Source organism: Erpetoichthys calabaricus, chromosome 7, assembly GCF_900747795.2.
Source record: "Erpetoichthys calabaricus chromosome 7, fErpCal1.3, whole genome shotgun sequence".
In the NCBI taxonomy this organism is placed as follows: domain Eukaryota; kingdom Metazoa; phylum Chordata; class Cladistia; order Polypteriformes; family Polypteridae; genus Erpetoichthys; species Erpetoichthys calabaricus.
The window spans coordinates 139,369,002-139,388,648 of NC_041400.2; the positions used below are offsets into that span (position 1 = coordinate 139,369,002).

At 36.2% G+C, this 19,647-nt stretch overlaps 1 protein-coding gene across 1 annotated transcript in view; it reads left to right on the top strand.

The window, feature by feature from the left end:
- The window catches only part of ipo11 (importin 11), a 311,838-nt gene that overhangs the window by 195,435 nt on the left and 96,756 nt on the right, over positions 1-19,647 (top strand). The window contains exons 18-22 of the mRNA XM_051929691.1: positions 136-176; positions 944-1,060; positions 4,646-4,759; positions 7,906-8,021; positions 16,684-16,760. Of these exons, the coding sequence (XP_051785651.1) occupies positions 136-176; positions 944-1,060; positions 4,646-4,759; positions 7,906-8,021; positions 16,684-16,760 (465 nt within the window). The remainder of the gene's footprint in view (positions 1-135; positions 177-943; positions 1,061-4,645; positions 4,760-7,905; positions 8,022-16,683; positions 16,761-19,647) is intronic.

The following is a 19,647-nucleotide window of genomic DNA, read 5'->3' on the forward strand; positions in this document are numbered from 1 at the left end:
TGGTCAATAATCCACTATGGTCAATAATTATAATAATCAGGAAAATAATGCATAAACATTGTTAAATATTGTTCTCTGAAATTATTTTTTTTTCTTTCGTCTTCCTAATGTATATTCCTTAATCATACTATTTACCAGTAGATGATTTTGAATTTAGAACAGAACAGTTTTTACCAGTAAGTATTGCAATTGTTCTGGTCGTTAATTCTCCAGTACCACTGCAATGAAAATTATAGGTGCATTTTATTTGGTTTAATTTTATTATTCATGCTTTTGATTTTTGGACACACAATAAACGTTTCTGTTCTATAAAACCATTCTTATCATTGCATTATGAGATAAAAATGAATTTAAGTATATATTCTTTTAAATTGAAAAAACAATGATAAAAATAATACACTCTTTAAGACCTATTCTATTGAGGATATTAAATATGGCCTGATGTTTTTTGGTTTTACCAGCACTCTATCTGGATATCAAGCTTTTTTTTAATGATTGCACATTTTAAAAGTGCATTTTTAGTTTTTTCTTCAAATGACATTAATATAATTAAATGAAAAGATGATTTGTTTAACTGAAATGATCAAATGTTAATTACAAATTACACAGTTGAACTATATATTATTGATAAAAATACATCAGAATGTTAATAAAAACAACCCTTACTTTATACTGTCAGTTTTTCTCAAAAACAACCTCTAATTGACTGCATAATTTGAAGTAAATCATAGTTGAGCATGAACATGTACATTAATATATATATATATATATATATATATATATATATATATATATATATATATATATATATATATATGAAATTAAACTTAATCCTAACCTGTAATCAGATTTGATCCAAACCAGCCTGCACCTTCCTCCACTCATACTGTATAGTTGATTAAAAAAAGATAATCCTGATTACTTTTTTTTCTTTTTCTGGTAGTATCTGGAGTCCATATTTAGCCTTCTCTTCCAGTTGCTTCAGCAAGTGACAGAATGTGACACAAAAATGCATATCCTCCATGTTATTTCCTGTGTAGTAGAAAGAGTTAATACACAGGTAAGCTAATTTTTTTTGAGGAATGTATTTTGGAAATAACATTATGATGGCATCAATGTATTTTTGATTCGTAAATTAAGTAATAACAATTTACTGATATTTTTTTTCTCCTTTTGTGCTTTGATACAAACTATCACTCTTTACCTAAATTTAAAACATATAGTATAATTTAAAACTAGTAATTGGAAACACAACTATTAGTTAAATTGGAAGGAAATTAAAGCATTATTAATACAATCAGGAATACTAAACAGGTGAACTAAGAAAAATAAACTAAAACAGCAGGAAAGCAAACAAAACAAAAGAAATGGGAAAATCTGCCAAAAAGAGAGCACAATATACAATAACTTGCCAAAAAAGACAAGAATAAGCATTCAAGGACCATATAACAAAACCAATAAACAATACTGAATTCCCATTTAGAAACATTGCTTCAAAACTAAAACACAATGAGACAAAAATACTGAGGCTGCAATGGCATCTTTTATAAAACCTTAGACTGGCATAATTGGTAGAATATGTGAGGACATAACAATAATCAGAACCCATGCCTCCCTAGGCTAAGGTTTTAAAAGTTGTAGGGAAAACAGTTAACAAATACAGTGGAAAGGTGAGAAAAGGAAGGTTAGGAATAGGATGAGTATCTATAAAAATCCTAACTGACTTTGTTGCTCTTTGAAGCAAGGTTATACGTCATATACAGGCAACTCTCAAATTATCCATAGACCTATATGACACAAATGAATACTGAAGTGAGATCTAATAAGTGATTACAGTGGAGTACAGATATTCTCATAATTCTCTGTACCTACACTACTAGTCAAAAGTTTTAGAACACCTCTGTTTTTCTTCAAATTTAACCATTTGAAATGCAATGAAAACACATCATCTTAAACAGTGTTTCCCAAACTCTGTCCTGGGGGACCCCCTGTGGCTGCAGGTTTTTGTTCCAATCAGATTCCTAAATCAGTGACAACACCTGATAGCACTGATCTCATTTAATTAGCTGGGTTTTATTTTTTCTTTTATTCGACATTCAGAAAGCATGATTTTTACATTTATAAGACATTTAGAAAAATTTCTGCTTTTGCTATAGTTTTAAACGCTTAACTCTCTTTTGTTGATTTCATTATACTTTGCTCTTTCTCTGTGCAGTTTTTCCCCTTCGTTGTATTTTAATAACGATAATTAAAAACAAGCAGAACAGACACGCAGGCAAACAACACTGAATAATCAAAGGCCACTACTTTAGAGTCAGACCCACTAATTAGTAAATAATGGATTAATTAAACAATTAGAAGACCTAGAAAAGTAGAATGAAAATCAAGATGAAAATACTATTAAAAAGAAAAAAAATATATTATTCCTGTATAACTGCTTGGTACATTTTAATTTTTTTTTTTTTTTTTTAAAACAAACTTAGTTTTTTAATTTCTATATTGTTCCCTAAACACAGAACTTGAGAAATATCAGTTCACTTAATTAGCCCAGGAGTTCAATTAAAAACAGAAGCTAATTGGAACGAGTTTGGGAAACACTGATCTAAAAGTTAATTCATTGGTTAAACTTAAGCATGGATTTGGGCATCATTCGCACCCTGAAAGTGTATTATCGCAAGGAAATGCTGAGAAAAGTTCTCGTCAGCATAATTTATAGACAGGAGGAGATTAAAATTAACATGAAAGAAGCTATTGAAATGATTGCAAACACCTGGACGCAAGTTAAAGAAAGCAGTATAGTGACAAATACAGAATGTCATTACTATGAAATTTTCATTACAACAAAATATTTTTTAGGTCCCTGGCAATTTGTTGTAACGGAATTTTACCTGTATTTTAAATACTGCAACTGGATTATTTTCACAATGTCAAGTATTTTGAGCTGTGAATGTAAAACTATAAAAGGATAAATTAATAAATCTTATATATAAAGCAGACTGTAACAATCTTGTGGTCTTGTATGCTTGTTATCATCCAGTTGACGCTCAGAACGTTTGTGGTGTGCTCCGTAAAAGCAACCGTCAGTTTTATCATTGTGCTCTGTAAAAGCAACCAACAGTTTTATCATGAAAAATCTGTAGTATTATTTGTTTGTTGTTGCTTGCTATATTTTCATCTTGCAATATTCTTTTTGTAACAATGTTGTGGTGCTAATAGAATTGATAGAATTAAATTAACCTAATAGTAATATTAATTTAATTGACTTTTTTTTTCATTGTCAAAAATTCTGCATGTAAAAAATTCTTACTACACCACAAAACAAAAATGAATCTGTCATGTTAGTTTTTTTTTAAATTATATTTTTTTCATTCTTTCCGGGCAATGCTGGGTATTTCACCTAGTACTGAATAAATAAAAAACACAGTAGTATGTTTAGTTTTTCACCAGTTGCAGACTCTCTTCACCTACCTACCTGCAGTTCAGTAGAGACACCAACACAGGAATTTTACAACGTTTGTAGTGATTCATAAGCAACAATATGATGATCTTGTATGTTGACATAATCAGTTTCTCGATCAGTGCAATTTTATTTTTAAAAGGATTTCTCCTGTGCGAAGTGGCAGGTGTATTATTGTCAAGAAAACGTGGACACCTGAGAAATAAACTGAAAAGTTACTCACTAGTGATTTTTTGTCCATACATTTAACTTTTTTTTCATGCCCATTGCAATTTCAGGTAATTGATATACAAGAAACACAAAGAAATTCAGCAGCTCATCATAATGGACTTCAGACTCGTATGCAGCCTGGAATTTAGCTTAGCGTGTGACTCTTATTAATTGCTGTGTACATATTATATCTTGGGCCCACTGAGAATTTCAGCTAACGTGCTGTCATTTATGAACAGACTGAAATTCTGTTAGGGATTATAGGTATCTTAACACTTTTCTCTTGAGCCCTGGTGATCCAGTGAATGAAAGATATAGAGCACATTCAAAGCAAAATCATCACCTTGGTATGCTTCATTAACGCTTAAACCAGAATCTATCATGCTGTCACTATCAGCTCCTGAAGAACTGTCAATGTTACAACGCAGCAAATCACTTTCTTCTTCACACACTTTACGCACCCATTTTCAGCTTGATCTGTCACTGCAAATGCTGTATCACCAGCTGCTGTTCAGTGGAAGAATGTATGCGGGTGGCTCGTGGTGGATGAATTTCTGTTTTGGAGTTAAAAGTTACAAGGGATAAAGACTAACAGCAGGAATATTTATTCAAAAACAAAATATAAAGTTCTTATTAATATATTTTAATTAATTTCAGGACCCCTGGATCCCTGGTTATCCCTTGTGCAAGTCTACGAAAACTAAAAATATTTTTAGTAAATTGTTATTTTATTTCAGTTAGTCTTTCAAGCTACTGTAATTGTTTCATTTAGTTTTAGTTTTTAATTTCAGTTTTGTTAATTATTTTATTTCAGTTTACGAAAATGTTTTTTATTCATAGTATCAGTTTTAATTTTAGTTTTCATTAACTATAGTAACATTGGTTAAATGTTACGAACTGTTCAATATATCTTTATTTACAAGGTAGTAATCGTGTGTGTTGTGAACTGTTCTTTTTTTTTTTATTTTAATATTGAAGATTAAACCTTATGTTGGATGTCTGGTTCAGTACCTTCCTCTCCTTTGGAAACAGTCAGAAGACCACAATATGCTTCGATGTGCAATCCTTACTACATTGATTCACCTCGTGAAGGTATTTTAAGTTTAATTCCATTTCATAACATGATCATAGAGGTGGCAGTATGGCATGGATCTGTGTGGAGTTATAGCTTGCCGCAGGAGAAGAAAGACAATATCTCTTTTTCTTGATCTAAGCTGTCTAACTGCTCTAATAGGTTTGATGACTACAGTACTAGTGGTCAAGTTATTTATAACCTTTTTTTGCAAAACAGTGACCTTAAGACCTAGTGCTTAATAGCAGTGACATACTTGTGGCCAGATGACAGAACATCTAAAATTTAACCCTCAGGATATCTGGTAAGGACAGACAGCCCATATTAACGTATGGGTGCTTTAAAAATGCTTATTCTCATGGGTTCAGCAACAGCTGGAGATTTCTGGCAGTTCTTTGACTTAATGGACTCATTGACAGGTGAGGTTTGAAATGGACACATAACCCAAGTGAGCTCAGAGGATAGCAGCAATTTTGTTAGGGAGGCAAGATGTCTGGATACTGCAGTAAAGTGAGAAAGAGTTAATTAAACGGGGTGAGATTTTAGGAAGCATTAAGTGTAAGTAGACTTCCTGTATCTCCCGTGTTAGAAAGGTGTGTCCAACCTTTACTAAAGAAAACTCACACAGATTTAACAATTGTTTGCTTTGTTTTGTTTTGCATGTCTTTCATCATCTGATTCATATTGCATTTATTCTGAATATAAATTGCCAGTCTTAAAGGACTCCGCCGTTTTTTATTTTTGTTATGATATGGATTTTTCTTATACTGCAACACCGGTTTAAATAGCCTAAACAACGTTCAGAATGTGGCGCAGCGGGAAACTGTTTAAGTGGTGACCTTTTTCACTCCTGTTAGTGCAGAGGAAGTCAGTTTAAGAAGCGCATAGCGATTAACAACTGGGTCACCAAGTTGCACTTGTTTTATTTTATTTTATTTTTATTTGGTGAATACTGTGTAATGCACCTGGGCTTGAAGTCTTGAAGTAATAGTATTATTACTGAAAGTTGCACTATTATTTATTTTGTTATTATTTATTAGTTTAAATGTTATGCATTTTAATGATGGTAAAGTTGTTTAAAAACTCACTTTAATGTGTCAGTGGACAGAGATGTTAACATTAACAGAAAGTGTAGTTGGTTTACAAAAAATATTTACTATTTATTCCTTTTCTAAGACATGTTCAGTGCAATACAACTTTTAACAAGCACCTCTGGATATTTTACTAAGTCTAAGTGCCTCTTTGGATGGTTGAAAATATGTTATCAAAATTTTACTTTAAGTTGTTTCCAAAATTTGTTCAACAAAAAGGTTCTATATTTTGACTGCAACTGTCATGCAATGTGATTCCTTCTCTTCATTAGTGCCACACCCTTGAAAACTATCACTTTATGGGGCCATTCAAGCCTGTATTAATACTTGTGTGCACATTAAAATGCTTTTTTGTACAATGTACAATTCTCATGACAGTGGAATAGGTTAGCCAGTCTACTGCAGTAATTGCAGTGGAAAATGTGGTTAACATCCACTCATGCATGGGAAAAAAATTCCGTTGAATACCGTGAAACCGGTATAATTTTGAAAAATACCGTGATATAGAATTTTGGTTATACTGTCCAGTACTACTTTATGATATTTTTGAATGGAGTGTGTCATGAAACTATTTTTAAAATGTGATACTTTGGTAAAATATTGTGTTAATGTCATTCTAATGAACAATGTGTGTCATGCTTCAAGCTTATGTCCTCCTAAAATTGATATGACGTACTGTATTTTTTTGTTTACAGTATATAACTTTTTAATGGCCTGTTTTTCAGTAGTGTTTTCACATGTCTTGTACTTTCTGCTACAATATGAACTTAATAAAGCTGAACTGAGAAAATTTTTTTTAAGTGTATACCTTTAACACACATGCACAAATGTTAATATGTTAGTTGTATTTGACAAGTAGAAGACACATTTTCAGTTCTGTGTTGTCATACTTATTTTTTGTTATTAAGAGAGCTATTAATATTTAAAAAAGAATGTTAAAAGTTAAACTTTGTTCTCATTACATAATATGGATAATTTTATAAATAACATTAATTACTAGCTTGTTTCTCCTCAAATTATTAATCAACTTTGATGGCAACAATCCCTGTATGATAGTCAGAAATCAACTATGCATTAATAATTATTCACACAAGATAAGGTAATGAAACTGTTATTTTTTGTTTGTTTTGAGAGGTGTCCATCCTATGAAATGTAATGTGATGGTGTTGTGTTGAAGGTATAACACCAGGAGAACATAGATACGTTCAGGAAAAACCTGAACTTAGATGCCGATTTCAAGAATGCAGAATATTTTCCCAGTCCCCAACTCAGGTTTCTCCTAGCTTTTTTTCACTATGTTGGGTTTCTTTTATTTTTAATGATCACAAAGAGCATGTATACCATTCAAGGTAACCAAACACACTGTTAGACTGCTCCTTATTTTGAAGATGCATTTGCCTGCTACAGTTAACCGTACTGACAGCAATACAGTTCCATTAATGTAGTCCAGTGTACATTTGTCTAGATTTCAGTGAGTCATTAGCATTTGTTTTTCTTTCCATTTACGCATTTTTACAGTCTATTTCTATCTGCTCTGTCAATCTATGGTAGTTTATTTTTATTGACCTCTGACTGGTTTCGTCTGTAAGATGTTGGACAATTTCTAACTTATTTAGCTGCCTCCTTTGGTTTTATGTGGGAAATTCACTGTGATTCCTGGTAGTTTTTACCAGTTCATAAATTTGCGTAATATTAAAATAAATATTATGTGTCACAGCAATATTTGAAAATATCATCAAGTGACATTTTTGCCTTATTGCCTACCCTGAACCTCTAGTATCACATTAATCTGAAGGGAAGTGAAGGTCTTATAGAGTTCACAGTTCTGTTTCTCAGCAAATGTTTTCTTCTTTTCCAAGGTTCATATTCATACTAAAGAATAGCCCTTTCTCTAAGTTTTAAATTTAACTTACTTTAATCAATGTATTCACTGTTTACTTCATTTTAATGTCTGTGTCTTTCATAACTTTTTTTATTACTGTTTATCCAGTTTAAATATAATCTGTATACACTAATGATTGTGATTTTCTTTAGGCTGTGTGGTAATTTACTCCATTGTTTGTTTAATTTTGTAGGGTTTGGGAGCAGAAAGCAAGAACCTGTATCCATTCCTTTTACCTGTTATTCAGCTGAGTACAGATGTTAATCAGCCCCCACATGTGTACCTGCTAGAAGATGGTCTTGAATTATGGTATGTTTATATAGAAATGTTATAGTTACTGTAAATTAACATATTTTAAATGTATTAAAGAACTTAAATGTATCATATACAGTGCGGGAAATAACTGTTGAACGTGTCAACACTTTTTTCAGTAAATGCATTTTCAATGAGGCTATTCACATGCAGTTCTCACCAGATATTGGTATAGACTCAAGAAATCCACAAATATAAAGAATTCACAACATTAAAGGCCATATATAAAGGTATGTGTAATAAAGTGGGTTGAAACAATAATAAAGTGGATTGGTGCAGTAGTGAAGTATTGAACACAATAAGGAAAAAGCAGTAAACCAAGGCAAGGAACCAGCTGAAATCCATAAGTAGTTAGAAAGTAATTCCACCTCCTATCTGTGCCAATTGATATCAGCTGGATTAGTACATATTGATGGGCTGTAAAATGTTTTTTTGGTGTCACACAAGAAACATGTCATGATGGGTAAAAGCAAAGAGCTCTCCCATGACCTTCGCAACCTAATTGTTGCAAACCATATCAATACAACTGGTTGCAGACGTATTTCATAACTTTTCAATTTTCCTGTAATCATCCAAGTGGAAGGAGCATTACTCAGTTGTCAACCGGCCACACACTGGAGGTCCTTGTAAGATTTTTGAATAGGGTGTCCAAAGCATAATCAAAAGAGTAGGCCAAGAGAAAAGTACCACTCGGAAGGAACGCTACTTGGAGGCAGCTAGTAAAGTTGTTACAGAGATAATAATAGGCAGTACAGTCTACTGGCATGGCATCTATGCATGCTAACCCCGCAAGACTCCATTACTGAAGAAAAGGCATGTTCAAGCTTGTTTAATGTTTGCTACACAACATTTGGATCAAAGTTGAACTTTTTGGCTATCATACTACACACCATGTTTGGAGGAGAAATGACGCTGCACATCACCGAAAAACGCTATACCACCAGTGAAGTTTGGAGGTGCAAGCGTCATGGTGTGGGGCTGCTTCTCATCTCATGGTATAGGCAACTTTCGGTGAATGGGGCCATGTAGCAAGAGATTCTTGAAATTAATTTGCTGCCATCCACCAGGATGATGATGTAAAACATACAGCAAAGGAAACTCTCAAACGGTTTCAGAGAAAGAAAATCAAGTTGTTAGAATGACGCACTCATTCACCTGACTTCAAACCAATTGAACAGGTCCAGAAGGAACTAAAGATCAGGATTCACAAGAGGGCCCCCTGGAATCTTCAAGATTTAAAGACAATCACTTTAAAAGAATAGGTCAAAATCGCACTTGAGCACTGCAGGCTATTGATTTCTTCATACAGGAAGTGTCTTGAAGCTGTCATTACAAAGAAAGGCTCCTCCACTAAGTATTAAATCAGCGCATTCATATTTTTTTTCCCTGTCTCATTCCACTTTATTTCACATACCTTTATTTTTGTCCTTTAAAGTTCCGAATTCTTTACAAGAGCCCCTGTAGCATTTCTTGTCAAGGTAATATAACGCAAATGAGCGAGTGTGGGTGCAGGGGAGTGTAGGGGTTTGGAGAGTGTTGGTCATAAAGTCCTTTTTATTATTTAGATGTTCATCTTTTTAAGCCTGCATATGCTGGGGTCATGTCCAAATATCAGTTAATGGCATTTTCATTTGAGGCCCATGATTCAGCCAGCCCTCTGATATTTTTAGTATTAGCCCTGAATTTTACTTGCACCGTGTCCCTGTTTTAAACATGTGTCCGTTAAACTTCTATGCGCATATATCAGAGATCATGGGTCCTTCCTTCTGATAGTGTATGCATGTTTTTGTATGCATGTTGGAAGTGTTTTAGATGTTTATTTGACATATACAGCTGGGCACACATTACATGGCATACTGTTACTGCATTCCATGTCTCTGATGAAGATTTTTTGCTTTTTGCATTAAAAAGAACAGTCTGCAGAGTGTTAGCAGGTTTGTGGGCTATATTGAATCTTGATTTGGAGAGGAAGTGTGCTGTACTTTCCTATATACTACTGTATTAGGGAATGGTGTACCAAGTAGGACATGAGTCGATTGTTTGTTGAGATCTGTGGCACCTCTTATGTAAGCATTGTTTGATAAATGTCTTGGGGTAGCCATTAGATGTGAACAGATGGAAGAGCAATGTTAATTTTGTTAATAAAAACTAAGAATGAATGAAGCTCACAGGAAAGAACACCACAGACTTGAAGAGGGGTCTAGATTCGTACCATCCTGAGATTCATGACAAGGTATGTAATGTTATCTTGGGGGCAACTTACCCATTGCCAATACAGTTACTTCTGGCTCTCATTCACCCTGCTAATTACTAATGTGCAAAGTGCGTTGATTTATTTTAGGTGTGTTGCTAGTAGGGATGTCACATCGATAGTAAGGTCAGTACTGCACTGTAACGTGACAAATTTCTCAGTGTCACCAGCTTGCGTGATAGGTGCCTTACAGCACCACAACTTAACAGTGGTCGAGAAAAGCAAGTCTGACTTTCTACTGTGAAGAGGAGACTTTGTGCTGCAGGTTTGACAGGCGAGTGGCAGTAAGTAAGCCATACCTTAAAGAACAAAGTAGGGCCTTGAAATACTGGCTGTGGACTACTGCAAACTGGAAGAAAGTCTTATGGGCCGATGAATCAAAATTTGAAATATTTGGTTCATCATGCAGGGTGTTTGTATGCCATCAAGTTGCTGAAAGGATGGTTCTTCAATGTGTGACACAAACTGTCAAACATGGAGGATGAAGTATGATGGTCTGGCATTCTTTTGATGGAGGCAGAGTTAGTGACTTGCACAGAGTGACTGGCATTCTGAATCAGAATGGTTACCACAGTTTGGCTGTTATATCAGCAAAAGGTTACTACTTAGATGAATCAAAAATTTGAATAACATTTTGCACACTTAAACATTTCTCGACTTATTTTTTAATTTGCCATTGTTTTTTTTTTTATTGATTTTATTGAAATCACACAACATTCCATACAAATACATCAATTTTACAAGAATAGGATTGAAAACAAATTAACCCCCACCCCTGAGAAAGAGAGCATGGCCAGCAGAATAAAACTTAAACCTAGTAAAAATAAGCAAATAGATAGATTTAAAAAAAAATAGGGAGAGAATCTGCCTCCTCAGTACTTTAAAAGCTTATTCTAAAATGTTATTGATTAGATCCTGCCAGGTTTGGAAGAATTTCTGCACAGATTCTCTAAGTGAGAATTTTATTTTTTCCAATTTCAAATTATATATAACATCAGTTACCCATTGACTTAAAAGGGGAGAGTTAGGATTCTTCCAGTTGAGCAAGATAAGTCTACATGCCAATAGTGTAGTGAAGCCAATCACGGTTTGTCTTTCTCCACTTTAAGCCTATCTAGAAGTACACCAAACACAGCTGTTAGTGGATTAGGAGGGATTGTGACACCAAGGCTGTCTGAAAGGCATTTAAAAATCTTGGTCCAAAATGATGTTAATTTGGTGCAGGCCCAAAACATGTGACCCTGTGAGGCTGGAACGTAATTGCAGCATTCGCAGGTTGGATCCTCCCCTGGAAACATTTTGGACAATTTTAAGCAAGACAGATGTGCTCAATATATAATTTTTAGTTGAATAATTGTATGCTTTGCACATATGGAGCTCAAGTGAATTCTCTGCATTGCTACCTTCCACTCCTTTTCTGATATGTTGAGGGAGAGATCCTTTTCCCATTGTCCTCTTGGGTCTTTGAAAGGGAGGGACTGTAAAATGGTTTTATATATTGCAGAAACTTGACTTTATTCTTGACATCTCTACTTTCTTCTCGCTGTTTATGTCAAGATTAAAGTCGACATTTTGACTTTATTCTCGTAATTTGTCATTAAAGTAGAACATCGTAAACTAAACTTCATCGTAAAATGAATATTTAATTTACTAGATTTTCTCAAACCCCGTCATAAGTTATACAGTATAGCACATTAAATGTTTTGTGTTAAGTGTTTCCCGAGCCATGTTAAATCGGTACGTGCTTCTTAAACTGACTTCCTCTTGTACTGAGGAGGCACCTGCAGCGATTGCCGCACAGAATACATTAACTTCATGATATTCCTGCTCTCTGAACATTTAGAATGCTAAGATAAATACTTGATATAATTTTTATGATGAAATGCATTAAAGCATGTATTAATCATGTGGGGGCACGGCGGCGTGGAGGTTGCACTGCTGCCTAGCAGCAAGGGTGTCTCGGGTGTACCCTGCCTTGCATTTGCATGTTTTTCTGGTGGGTTTACTCGGTGTGCTTCAGTTTCCTTTCACAGTCATGTAGGATGTGGGGTTTTGTTATGCTATATTGACCCTGCTAGTGTATGTTTTGCTCGTATTCTCCCTGCAATGTGCTGGTAACTCGTTCAGGGATGGGCACAACCCTGAATGGATGGCATAATTAGAAATGTATAACGATATTTTTAAAATTTTAAACACTCTGTGGGCTAAGTTTATAACTAGTTTTAATTTCACAAAGACGTTTATCGTGTGCTGATTGGTTATATGGAGAAAGAAAAAGGATGGATAGGAACTGGGGTTTTGGTACGCCAGATAGAGACAGCACGCGTGCAATAAAGAAAGCCCGTTCAGAAGAACATCCATTGAATTCTGTGTTCGTGTCTCCGACCACCAGATCACAAACCCAACATTTACACAATATTTAAGTTAAACCTGTGTGATACCCATTTATACATCTAGTTTTTTGGAGCCTCGTCACACCTGCCATAAAGTTCTCTACACTGAACATACACCTGGGGATCCGTTACTGTGAGGGAGCAGTATTTTATTGTTATTATTTATTAGTTTAAATATTATGCAGTTTAATGATGGTAAAGTTGTTTAAAAAGTCGCTTTAACGTGTCAGTGGACAGAGATTGTTAACATTAACAGAAAGTGTAGTTGGTTTACAAAAAATATTTACTAGCCGATGCCCGCCGTAACATACGGCGATGTAAGAATAGGAACGGAAAACGGTGAAAAAGGAATTCAGAAATCAAGAAGAAATAAATACTTCTTGAAAGACGCAGTGTGCATGTAGAATTTGTGGCCAAGCAGGATTACATGTGAAAGTGATAAATAAATCAGGCTTTCCGAATTTACGTATATGACCATGGCATCCTGATAGTTTTGTTGCATGTATCTTGGACTTCCTGGAAATGTGGACGGTAATATGATCATTTTGCCTACACGAACGTTGTTATTTTCAGCATTTGCTTGCAGTGCATCTGATAGTTCAATGCGCAGATCTTGTTGATATAATCTGAGATAGTTGAGACGCGTGCCCTCTGTTTTAACATACGCATCTACGACGTACTGTTGGAATAGTTTGCCGCTGGAGTGCAAAATACTAAATGTATTCCTCATTGCTAATCTGTATGCGTAAAATTGGCATTGAGTAAGCCTTATTTGCTTGGCTGTTCTTTTATCGGGAACATGTTGTAAATCTTTGTAGCAGCCAATGTCTCCGGGAATAAAAGTGGGTAAACCATAGGATCGCAATTCATATTGAGTGTGGAAATCTGTTTACAGGAGTTGCCTATGGGATAGATGCAAATGTCCCTTTTGGCAGGCGTTTCGCCATCTTCTCCAACGGAAATCGCTGCAACATCGGTGTGACATGTCGGGGCATTGTATTGTCATAAATCCTGCCTAGGGGTTTCCTTGAAAACCATTCGTACAGATGCTGTTGGATTGGACTGAGAGATTTCATGCATGTGTTTGTATGATTTAGCGAAGGAGTTGATGGTTCTGAGCATGGAATCTAGCTGGAGAAGTACATTTTCGCTGCATGCAGAATTTGCTTTATTTTGTAAGCGTACTTCAGTAGCTTGCGCTGTGTCAAAAACATACAACTGTCCATATCCTGGAGAGGAAGAAGTGTTAGCGTATAGAGGAGAGATTTGGTGATAAATTTGCCAGTGTATTTTAAAACAGTATGGTCCGATGTTTACTGTGTAACAAGCTGTTGTAAAGTCACAGGTGGCTCCCGCAAAGGTGGTAAAGCTACTTTACCGTTGTGGCAGCACCTCGAGTACTTGTTGGATGTATTACGCTGAGCAGGCCAGTATAGGGCATGACATGGAAGATGACGAATAGGAATCGAGAAATGCCGTGTCGGCTGCGTGTGGGCGGGACCGGTTTTGAAGTGAAAGCAGGACGAACCAGAAGAGAAATATATATGAGATTCCTTTTCTAAGACATGTTCAGTGCAATATAACTTTTGACAAGCACTTCTGGATATTTTACTAAGTCTAAATGCCTCTTTGGATGGCTGAAAATATGTTGTCAAAATTATAGTTTAAGTTTTTGCAAAATTTGTTGAAGATTTTCTTTTTTTTTTATATTTTATGCTTATAGTATTTAGACTGTATTGGCAATTGATATCTCTATTTTATTTCACATACACCGCTGCTGGGGGCTTGTTTTGTTTTGGACGTGGTCTGTCCCTAGGTATGTCAGAGGACTGGGACTTAGTGAAGTGTGGTTCAGCCTCACGTGGGGAGGCAAAGCGGGGTGGGGGGGACTAGGGAGAGAGAGAAAGAGAGCAAGATATTTCTAATCTATTCTTTCAATCCTTATAATTATAATTACCAATGTAACAACAGACTGCATGGCAATAACCCCTGGGAAATTTTGAAATTAAGGTCAAAGCAGTCTCACTTTTGGTTAAGACTACAAAATGACATCAAAAATTCAGAATCAATGTCTCCAAGATGGGACAGTTAATTTTGTGAGTTGGAATGTTAAAGGCCTGAATCACGAATTACAAAGAAAGAAAGTATTCTCTCACCTAACAGGTCTAAATGCTAAAATAGTGCCCTCTGCAGTTTGCATATCAGGAGAAGGTGGGAGCAGAGGATGCCATCATCTATATGCTACACCGATCCCTCTCCCACTTAGACAGAGGCAGTGGTGCTGTAAGAATTATGTTTCTAGACTTCTCTAGTGCCTTCAACACAATTCAACCTCTGCTCCTTAGGGACAAGCTGACAGAAATGGGAGTTGATTCATACCTGGTGGCATGGATCGTGGACTATCTTAAAGACAGACCTCAGTATGTGCGTCTTGGGAACTGCACGTCTGACATTGTGGTCAGCAACACAGGAGCGCCACAGGGGACTGTACTTTCTCCGGTCCTGTTCAGCTTATATACATCGGACTTCCAATACAACTCGGAGTCCTGCCACGTGCAAAAGTTCGCTGATGACACTGCTATCGTGGGCTGGAGGAGGAGTATAGGGACCTAATCAATGACTTTGTTAAATGGTGCGACTCAAACCACCTACAACTGAACACCAGCAAAACCAAGGAGCTGGTGGTGGATTTTAGGAGGCCCAGACCCCTCATGGACCCCGTGAACATCAAAGGTGACTGTGTGCAGATGGTGCAGACCTATAAATATCTGGGAGTGCATCTGGATGATAAATTAGACTGGACTGCCAATACTGATGCTCTGTGCAAGAAAGGACAGAGCCGACTATACTTCCTTAGAAGGCTGGCGTCCTTCAACATGTGCAATAAGATGCTGCAGATGTTCTATTAGACAGTTGTGGCGAGCGCCCTCTTCTATGCGGTGGTGTTTTGGGGAGGCAGCATTAAGAAGAAAGACGCCTCACGCCTGGACAAACTGGTGAGGAAGGCAGGGTCTATTGTTGGCATGGAGCTGGACAGTTTAACATCTGTGGCAGAGCGATGGGCGCTCAGCAGGCTCCTATTAATTATGGAGAATCCACTGCATCCACTAAACAGTGTCATCTCCAGACAGAAGAGCAGCTTCAGTGACAGACTGCTGTCACTGTCCTGCTCCACTGACAGATTGAGGAGATCGTTCCTCCCCCAAACTATGCGACTCTTCAATTCCACCTGGGGGGGTAAACGTTAACATTTAACATTATACAAAGTTATTGTCTGTTTTTTACCTGCATTATTATCAAGCTTTAATTTAATATTGTTTATTGTATCAGTATGCTGCTGCTGGAGAATGTGAATTCCCCATTTGAATTAATAAAGTATCTATCTATCTATCTATCTATCTATCTATCTATCTATCTATCTATCTATCTATCTATCTATCTATCTATCTATCTATCTATCTATCTATCTATCTATCTATCTATCTATCTATCTATCTATCTATCATTTCATTGTAAGGAAGGAATGAACACTTAAATTATAGCAGCAAAAAAAAATGGACAGGAGAGGCAAGAGATATTGGTGGTCAATTATAGGACATTACATTATTTCTCTTCCTTTTAATCATTCAGTTCTATAATCTTCCATTGAATTGAATGGAAACAGTAAATACAGAGTTTAATTGTATTACATAAATGTCTCAAGAATTTATTAATAAAGCTGCTATGGATTTTTATGACATCGTTTAATATCTGCATATGGTGAAAGTCCCAGAAGAATCAAATCAATGCTGTGGTTGCCATTATAGTTGTTGTGTCTTTTATTCTTTCCATCTTCAAAGGTGATTGCAGAGTACTGTTGCCAGATGGCAGTGATGCAAAATGCAACTCAGAATATAGGAAATCATTTATTTGTCGTAGAAAGATGTTTTTGATTCTGTCACAGCTATTCTCGAGTTCAGGAAACTTTAATTCATAGCATAAACAACTCACACTATTGGCCTTTTATTTTTTTTAGGTTGGCAACATTAGAAAACAGCCCTTCCGTTACACCTGAACTGCTAAGAATTTTCCAGAATATGTCGGCACTCCTGGGTAAGTGACAGTACCTTATTAATACCGTTTAGATGAGGATTTCTCAAGCACTGGCAGGCTATTCAAGCATGCATTTTGGTATGCCTTGTACCTCTGCCCATGGTTGGTGCTCATACCAGTGTCCCCAGAGTGGTAAGGCAGCAGTGCTGTCTGCTATTCCACCATGGGTCATGTTTGTTTACACAAAAATGTTGTTTGCTTCCTTATTTCTCACCTCCTATTAACTCATTGTAATGTCACCCCTCAAGGGTGGGATACAGTATATTAAGCAGCGAGTGAACAGCCGGTTCTTGATGGTGATGTGTTAGAAACAGAAAAAATGAGTAAGGCATCAGAACTGGACCATGAAGCAATAGAAGAAGGTGGCCTAGTCTGATGCATAACGTTTTCTTTTAGATCATGTGGATGGCCATGTGCATCATTGATCTAGTGAAGAGATGGAAGCAGGATATACTATGTGAAGAAGGCAAGCCCGGCAGAGGCAGTGAGATGCTCTGGGCAATGTTCTGCCAGAAATCCTTGGGTCCTGGCATTCATTAAAACATTAGAAGAAATCGAGACGAGAACAGGCAATTCAGCCCAACAGAGCTCGCCAGTCCTATCCACTTATTTCTTCCAAAAAAATATAAAGTTGAATTTTGAAAGTCCCTAATGTCTTACTGTCTACCACACTACTAGGTAGCTTATTCAAAGTGTCTATCGTTCTTTGTGTAAATAAAAACTTCTTGATGAACTCATTTTAAAATAACAGTGTTGATCCACTGTACTAATTCCCTTCATAATTTTAAACACTTCAATCATGTCACCTCCTAATCTGTATAGGCTCAGCTCTTTTAATCTTTCCTTATAATTCAACCCCTGTAGTCCTGGAAACAGCCTAGTTACTCTTCTCTGGACCTTTTCTTGTTCTGCTATGTCCTTTTTGTAGCCAAAACTGCACACAGTATTCCAGGGGAGGCCTCACTAATGCATTATAAAGGTTGAGCATAATCTCCTTGGATTTTAACATTCTGTTAGCCTTCTTAATGGCTTCTGAACACTGTCTGGAAGTCGATAGCTTAGAGTCCACTATGATTCCTAAGTCCTTCTCATAAGGTGTACTCTCGATTTTCCGACCGCCCATTGTGTATTCAAGCCTAACATTTTTATTTCCTATGTGTAATACTTTACATTTACTCACATCAAATTTCGTCTGCCACAAATATGCCCAAGCCTGTATGCTATCCAATTCCTTCTGTAATGATATAATGGATTCCAAATTATATATATATATATATATATATATATATATACTGTATATAGATAGACATATATATACAGTGGGGCAAAAAAGTATTTAGTCAGCCACCAATTGTGCAAGTTCTCCCACTTAAAAAGATGAGAGAGGCCTGTAATTTTCATCATAGGTATACCTCAACTATGAGAGACAAAATGAGAAAAAAAAAATCCAGAAAATCACACTGTCTGATTTTTGAAGAATTTATTTGCAAATTTTTTCAAGGTGCGATTAGGGTGACCTCTAGTGAGATTTTTGAAAACTTCTGGAAGGCACAGGGTTGTGTAGACATCAGAGTTCATCGTCGTGCATTCGGGACGTGGAACTGAAGCAATAATTTTTTTGTAGCCAAAAAAGATGGCAAACATGGTCCTCTTGGCTGACCTTTGGCACCTGGCTTTCAGTGGAGGAAGGCAACCTTTTGGAGCCCACTTCGAGCTCTTTTTCTCATCTCCATCTGTAGCTGGGTGGGCCAAAAATTTATTAGAAGATGTGAAGGGATTGTAGAACAATAGAAAAAAATTTCGGCTGCCTCCGATGACGGCAAGTGACCGAGTCTCAAAACTTATGAAACAACCCTTGTATAATAATAGCGGCCCTAGCACTGACCCTTGTGGAACACCACTCTTAACATCAGCCAATTCTGAGGTTTCTTGCACCATCACCCTCTGCTTCCAGTGTCTGAGCCAATTTTGCACCCATCTAAAAACATCACCCTGAACTCCCACTTCTTTCAGTTTGATGTCCAACCTGTCATGTGGCACTTTATCAAATGTCAAGGTAAATAATATCATATGGTCCACTTTGATCATATCCTTTTGTTGCCTCCTCATAGAATTCCAGCATGTTAGTATAACACAACCTCCCTCTTCTGAATCCATGCTGACTGTTCAGAATAACTCCTGTTCTAGTTGCTTGGATCTGCCCTGTCACCCTTTTTATATAATGGGGTGATATTTGCCATTTTCCAGTCCTTTGGAATCTCTCCAGTGCGCAGTGACTTCCTAAAAATATGTGTCAATGGTTTATATATGTACTCACAAGCCTCCTTAAGAACTCCAGGGTAAATATTATCTAGTCCTGGTGATTTGTTTGATTTCAGCCTATTTAATCTGAGCAGTACTTCACCCTCAACAATTTTCAAATCCCTCAGTACCTCCTTAGTAGACCTGTTTACCTCTGGGAGGTTATCCACTTGTGAAGACCTCAGACAAATGTGAGTTTAGGGCATCCACTATTTTATTGTCTGTATCTTTTAATTCCCCTTTACTATTTCTAATGCACTTCACCTCCTCCTTGACTGTTCTTTTACTACTAAAATAATGAAAGAATCTCTTAGGATCTTCTTTTGCCTTATCTGCTATATTCCTCTCCAACTGTCTTTTAGCCTCCCTAATATCCTTCTTAATAGTTGCCCTTGTGTTTTCATATGCTCTACAATTCACTTTGCAGCCATTAGTCTTATATGCCTCATGAAGCATTTTTTTCCTTTGCAGCTTCTTTTTTAAATCTTTATTAATCCATTGTGGAGTTTTAAAAATTTTCTATTAATTCCAGTTTTAGGTATGTATCTGTCCTGCATTACATGTAAAACATTTTTAAACCTGTTCC